General features: G+C 29.5%; 1 protein-coding gene across 1 annotated transcript; it reads right to left on the bottom strand.

The window, feature by feature from the left end:
- Positions 1-567: 567 nt before the first annotated feature.
- LOC111021377 ((-)-germacrene D synthase-like) lies at positions 568-6,915 on the bottom strand. The gene is made up of 7 exons (XM_022298327.2): positions 6,751-6,915; positions 5,708-5,984; positions 3,830-4,214; positions 2,523-2,741; positions 1,796-1,934; positions 1,280-1,528; positions 568-923 (listed from the first exon to the last, which is right to left on the bottom strand). The coding sequence occupies exons 1-7, from the start codon at positions 6,883-6,885 to the stop codon at positions 630-632; spliced, it is 1,698 nt and encodes a 565-aa protein (XP_022154019.1). The 5' UTR covers positions 6,886-6,915; the 3' UTR covers positions 568-629.
- Positions 6,916-7,368: the final 453 nt, after the last annotated feature.

Below are 7,368 nucleotides of genomic sequence, written 5' to 3'. Positions count from 1 at the left end.
TTATTGCTTCTCAATTTTTTTTTTTAGAGATAAATGATTGATAAGATTTATTGCAAGGTCACTTTTGTGTTAGATACAAATAAAAAAAAATAAAAAATGTTGATGAGGTAAATAGGGAGAGAGAAAATTACCAAGTTCTATTTAATATTTTAACTATTTCTTAAATACTTTGAAATAAAACTATGAAATTTTTGATACTAGTATTATTAAATAGCTTTCAAATATAGACACACATGTCACAATTTACCTTTGGATCTCTCCAATTTTATGCTTTAATACAACCTTGTGATAAAAGTCTTAACTTTTTTTTTTAATTTTCTAAAATCGATCTCATGTGGCTTATGCAGTGGACTTCTATAATTAGGCCTCGTTGTCAATAAGACCTCATGTTAGATGATACCACAAGGCCCAAGACTCTATAGCTAGTGCATCATTCTCAGGAGAACGATAAAAACCTTCTCACTTTACCCACCAAAAAATATTCTACTCGCTACAAATCTTTAAAAGAGTACAATATTTTATTTAGTGCATTGTTCATATTCTTATTATTTATCACATATTTGTTCCAGTACAACTTGTAAAATACTATTTTATATATGGAAACTGATCATCGAGCTCAATATCATGTCTTAAATTGGCACTGGATCCACGAGTAACGAAATGACAATAAGTTTGGTTTCTCCATCTGAATATGTGTATCCATCTTCATCTTTATAAAAGGTATCTGAGAGTCGAGCAAGATTTAAGACAGGCATAAAAGTAGTGTTTGGAACGTCAATTGATTTCACGAAATCTTCTATGATTTCCTTCCAACTATTTGTAACTTGCTTCTTCAATTCTTCTACGGCCTCTTTTTCTGATACATCATATTGTTTCATATAGCATTCAATGGCAGAAGCGGAATGGCCCCTCTCTTGTTCAAACTATATATTTATCAAACAAAGAAAAGAAATAAAATTAGAGAGATAAGTGTAGAGCGATCCCATACTGTTAAGGATCCCACGTTGAAAGTGAAGGGACTTAACAAGAGTTTATAATATAAGTGGGCTACACCTCTCATCACCAATTGGTTTTGAGATGAAACCCCATGAATCTTAATACCCACATTGTGATATGATATCAGAGTTAAAAGCTCAAACGAACGTGTGATCCAAAAATGGAATTTAACGAAGATTTGTCAATCCAAAAAAACACCATTTTGATGGGATCCCACGTTGAAAAACGCCTACCAAACGGGACCTAAATTGTTGAGATCGTATAGATATAGTATAATAATTACCTTGTGGGAAGTAATATCGTTCATGACCCTACCAATGACTCCCGAGGCAATAAGCGATTTCGGGTCACTCTCAATCCATTCAAATGCCTCCATTGAAGCAACATCTCCCATGCCAAGAAATGAAATAGGAGAAAACAAATAGTAGCAAGAAGTTACTTTTCCAACTCTCAAATACTCCTCCATGGTTGGTATATACCCATCATGGTACCATTTAGCCTCAAAAAAGTAGTTTCTAGCCTGCCTTTTCATCTGGGTATGCATAAAGAATTATACCATGTAAGGAAAATACTAAAATAAAATTAGAAAACAAAAAAGAGTTTTGACACCAAACGCCCCAGATCACCCTATCCAACCCAGGACGTGACGTGCCAACAACAAATTCCAATGTAATATGGGGTGGGTCGTGTCAAGTTTTTTTCTTCTCTTTTTTATAAATATGTTGAAGGAGAAGGAAGAACTACTATTTTTTTTTCCATGAGACTAATAAGAATATATAGAAGGTAAGAGAGAATATACAGCTTCTTTTGTATAATGAATGGCATAAGGAATGTCATATTTGTTAATATCTTGCTCAATTCCTCTGTAAGTGTCCATTACAGCTTCATAATACACTTTCATGTATTTTGGAAGTCTCTCGATGCAATTAACATCCCACCTAAAAAGTGGAAAAAAAAATGGTAAACTAATTAACTTGTAATTTAAAAGATACTTACTCAACCGTTCTAATAAGTTAGATCTGATAACAATTTTGTTTCAAAAATTATACGTCGCGGTTTAATTACTAATACTTTCTTTATAGTTAAATTACAAATTAATATTACTCTATTTTGAACATTATATTTATTTATAACTAAAAAAATTTTAACAAAATTATATTAGGTCCTAAACTTTAGATTGACACTATTAACCAACTACATTGATATAGTCATTATCTTTTGGACACGTTGCATCATTGTTTCATTAGTAGTAATAATAATATGGATTAAATAGAAACATGATAATGTTTAAAATTTAGAAACTACATAAATGTAATGTTTAAAATACCATAGACTAAAAACTAGAAAGTAGTTTTCTTGCATAATAATTCCGTTAAGTGTTCTTAAAAAATCGAAGTATGAACCAAAGAAAAGCTGAAATTTGGCATAGATTTAAAAAAGCGCTTCTAATAATCGATCGAACTTGATTTTCATAAAATAAAAACATTATCAAACAAAACCTTCAACGAGAGTTGAGCGAACCAAACCTGTCGATTGCATGAATGAAGAGTTGAAGTTCTTCAAATGTACCATGTAGATCGAAAATATCGTCCAAAACTGATGTAATGACCACAATTTTGGACAACATTATTCGACCAAGAGAGTATTTAGGCTCAAAGTATGTTCCCAATGCCCAAGTATAGCATTCCACGCATCTGTCTCTTGCAAAACATAGGTTTTCCACCAGCTTCAAGTCCTTCCACCACCTTTTCATACATAAATTACATGTACAATTCCTTGAGAGTTAGACAACACATTCTATAAATAAAATTTAAGTAAAAACTGAATATGTTTAGATAATTGTTTGAAAATCAAAGTTCTGTTCAAGATATGTTCGGGTAACTGATACAGTTCAAACACAGAATCCCATGATAGGTAATACCACAGAACCTCATGTCCTTGCCAACTACGTCATTCTCTGAAGGACATGACACTAATTATTCTAAAATATAGTCATGAGAAAAACAACTTCAAAGCAACCATACCTAAACGTCTGTTTTTCCCAAGCATGAACTGGTAAAAACAATGATTTCAAGTGCATACAATAATAACATTATGATAGAAAAAAAAGTTTTGTACTAAAAACATACCAATATTAAATTATAAGTTAAGACCCTTGAGCTTTTAGAGCTGTGTCTATTTAAAGTATCCCTATATTCTTAAAAAGATCCCTTTTCAACTTGGTGTATAATAATTAAGTCCTTATATTAACTCCATTAGTTCAACATGATAATTATGCGGTAAAGGCTTTAACTTGCTCAAAATTAGCATGTCAATAGTACATTCAGGGGTGCCAAAGATCTATTAAACGCAAAATTGAAAGTTCATATATTTATTAAAAAAAATTTCAAGGGTGAATTGAAATTTCCATAATTATATTGCAAAAATATCGTCAAAATATATAAGATATATCCATCAATAAAATATCTTTAGTGGGAATATAGTATTAATAAAAACAACTTATTTAAATATTCTTTTACAAATTTCTGATGAACTTTTAATAAATATCTTTTCATATCAATATTTTCATTGACATTTAATTCTCAAAAATTGTCTTTGACAGATTCGTTTGACATCAACATTTAAGATTTTAATAAAGATTAAATAAACACAATCATGAAAGTTTAGGGGCCAAATTATTTGTAACTTAACTGAACAAATCCTAAAAGTTTAGGGGCCGAATTATTTGTAAGTTAAACCGAAACAAATACTACATGCATACATGTAGTTTGAAAGAAAGGGAAAGAAAAAAAAAATGTTGGGAAGAAGCTAAAGATGGATATGATATCTTCACCTTGTGATTTCATGAAGTTCTCTTTGGTAAAGCTTTTGCAAGGTGTTATAATCAAGCTTGGCAAAGGAAAGCAAAGTAGGGTGATGCAATGGATCTTGTTCATAGAAAGATATGTAATTTCTTGCTGCAAGCCTAGGCATGGCTTTGAAGACCGGCCATTTTAATGCATGCCTCACTTGAGCTCCAAACCCCCAGCTCCCTTCATGGCTTCCATTACTAATGGCTGCTTTTAAGTTTGTGGTGCTGAAAGCAAGGGCCCGTTCGAGAACGTCCTCTCCATGCATCCGCACATGAGAGGCTTCATATAAGCTTAACATTCCTCGAACATCCTTGGCAAGCGATTCCTTGAAATTCCCTTCATCGTCGGTAAACTTGTCGAAGATCTCTGTTTTTCAAGGCCTTTTGTTAATGAGATATATAAATCCTAGGATTCAATCTTATATATTTTAGAAATTATGGATCAAAATAGAACAACTTGAAGTTGATGTTCAAAGGTTAAAACAGAATAATAATCATTTTCAAATAATAATAATAATAATCTTAAAACTTGAAGGGATGACCAAAATGATATTTAAGTCTAAATCGTATATAATTGGTAATTTAGTGGCAATAATATACCAAATAATGTAAAACAAGATGAGATCGTTGAATAAGTAGCCTCGCAAGTTAGATCCAATCAATAAATTATTGAAACCAAATACTTGTAGATGATCATAGCTTAATGGTAAAGACATCTAATCTTTTCTATTAGATCAAAGGTTCAAATTCATATCCTCACATTTATAGTACTAAAAAACCAAATACTTGTAATTTAGGGCCAGTTTGATAATTATTTTTCTATTTTTAGTATTTTCTTATTTGAGAGAGAGAAAATTTTGGTAAAATATTAGATATTTAGAGAGAGTAAAATGAGAATGATATGTTAGAAAAAAGGAAAGAAATAAAAATATATAAAGATGAAAATATTGGAGAGAGAGAAATAATAGTAATTTTTCTAGAATTGAAAATTTAGAGATAGAAAGATAAATCTTCTAGAGAGAAATTTAGGTAGGAAAAATTTTTAAGTGGGAAAGAAATTTATTAGAGAGAAATAGGTGGAAGAAAAAAACAAGTTGACCTTTAAAAGAAAAAAATAAAACAAAATTGAGAAACATAAATCTATTTTTAAAAAAAAATTATTTAGACTTTTAAAAACGTTTTTAAAAAACAGAAAATATAAAATTGAATTAGTTACCAGAAATCTTAAAGGATTTTATTAAACAACTTCTTTGTTAAGGACAAATGATATTGTCTCTTTTGGGCATAGCCTTCCTGACTTTGTTTTCGGTTTCACCCAAAAATGCCTCATACAGATAATTGTTCTCTCTTATATATCATTGGATCACTCATTTCCCTAGTCAATGTAGAACTTTGTTTGCATAGCTTGAAACCCCAACATCCTTGACAATGGTGAATTTCACATAATTTTTAAATTGTAAACGTTAATGGCTAATTAGAAGTACCCTTTTAAGTGTTTTTTTTAAAATGGTGTTTGGTCACATGGTCAAAATTTCTAAATCTCTTATAAGTTTAAAGTATTTTTAGAATAAGCTCTTTAATTAATTAGTGTTGTTCTTCAAAATGATTGATAAAACAAATGTTTCACCTTAAAAGTATTATTCTCAAACCCACTCTCACGCACAACCAAGTCCAAACTTTAGCTTTGTAGTTTTGAGGTCATATATATAACTAATAAATTTGTCAACTTTACAAATTTTTATTATTTTAGAAATGTAATTAAAACTATTTAAAATTTACACAATATTCAAAATACAAAATTAAATTTTAATTTAGACTAAATAAATAATCAACTTTGATGCTAAATAATTGAGAACCTACCACATGAAATAGAGTATCTTTGTTGTCTAAGCAAGCGAAACTTCAGAGCAACAATTTGGAGATCTTCATTGCTTTTATTGGAAACAACAGTGTAATTCTTATAAACATGATTGAGCGCTTCATTGATCTCTGTATCAAAATGATAAGCGATTCCCAATCGTTGGATTGAATCAATCAAGCTCAGTTGTTGGGAAGGTTTCTCAACGCAAGTAATCAATAATTTTCTCACTCCCTCCTTCAGTGCTTCAACTTTTTCCTCAATATTATCTTCCATGTCCTGATAACATAAACAAAGAAGAAAAACATAAATTTTGGTTGAAAGAATATTTCAATTTTTACAATTAAGTGGTAAAATGAATACATCTTTTAAATTAAATTCGAAGATTTATAACTAATAAGCCAATAAATTACATAAAATATAATCAATAAAATACCCAAAATTAATCAAAGCCATGAAATACCTAAGTTCAACTGTGAAGATATCTAAACCTTAACCACAAAACATTGGTTAACAAAACATTCAACCCAACAATAAAATTAATTAATCTTGTCAAAGCGACCATAGTTCAGCGGTAATTGGCAAATAGAGGTTGTGAGTTCCATCTCCCATCTTTACATATGTTGGTATAAAAAAAAATTAATTATCTTAATTATAACGTATCAAATAAAAGAATGGTTATAGCTGATCACAAATCTTTAAATAATAATATTAATATGGTTTGGTTCGATAAAATTCAAAGTTTTATGGTTAAAATTGACTCACGTGACCAATTACAAAGTACAAATGAAGTTTTTGGACCCAAAATCGGCCACTTATATTTTTGTGGGAGCTTTTTACATAACTAGCAACTTTATAAATATATAGATTATTTTTTCAAAGGCCAATTTTATAAAGAATTATAATTCCAACCAATTTCGATGTGACTCGTGAGTTTAAAGGCTAAAATAGAACGATTTAAAATCAACCAATCAAAGAAAAAACAACGAACGACACAGTCAATATATAGATCATATATTAAGAAGAAGAAATAACGATTTACTACCATGGAATGAAAAATGTTAGAAAGAAAATAATCTCCCCATATATTTGGTGGAAAGTTTGCTGATCGACGAGTATCACCGTTGACTGATGATGCACTTTGTCGAGGAATAAGTAGAGATGAAAATGGAGAGTTCATGGTTAGAGACTTGGAGGAAGGGAGCTTTTGATATTTTTTGAACTTTGGTTGGCAAGGAAAGAGCTCTATGAGAATTTATAGACACAAGGATAAAATTACATATAAATATATTCTAATTTAAACTAAATTAAATCCCTCTTTTTTATATTATTTACTCTAACATTTTTCCTTTGACATTGAGCTACTAAGATAGGGCGTTGAACAAAGATAATTAATTACAATTAATTTTATATAAGTGATTTAGAATTAGTGATTTTAGTAAAAGAGATTTAATAATAATTGATTTTGGAATAGTGATTTTAACATAATTATTTTAATCTTTTGTATTTTTTTTTGGGTAATACATTTCGAAAAAGCATTATTTGGAAAATAAGTTTTAAAAAAGTGTTATTTTAAATTAAAAAAAACCCTGCTCTCTTCTATTCAATATTATGTAAATATGAAAATTTGTTTTTTTTTCTTTTTTCTTTTTATATTTTCTCA

This window comes from Momordica charantia (genome assembly GCF_013281855.1).
Source record: "Momordica charantia cultivar OHB3-1 chromosome 10 unlocalized genomic scaffold, Mcharantia_2.0 BLBB01000010.1, whole genome shotgun sequence".
Classification (NCBI taxonomy): Eukaryota; Viridiplantae; Streptophyta; class Magnoliopsida; order Cucurbitales; family Cucurbitaceae; genus Momordica; species Momordica charantia.
Note: the sequence above shows the minus strand (reverse complement) of the source record. Positions and strands in the feature narration are given on the sequence as shown.

Excerpts from the sequence above, each read along its gene's own strand:
- LOC111021377 (XM_022298327.2), bottom strand. The coding sequence starts at position 6,885 with ATGAACTCTCCATTTTCATCTCTACTTATTCCTCGACAAAGTGCATCA. Across the intron at positions 4,215-5,707 it reads AAGATACTCTATTTCATGTG|AGATCTTCGACAAGTTTACC; the intron begins GTAGGTTCTCAA and ends CTTGAAAAACAG. Across the intron at positions 2,742-3,829 it reads GAACTTCATGAAATCACAAG|GTGGTGGAAGGACTTGAAGC; the intron begins GTGAAGATATCA and ends ATGTATGAAAAG.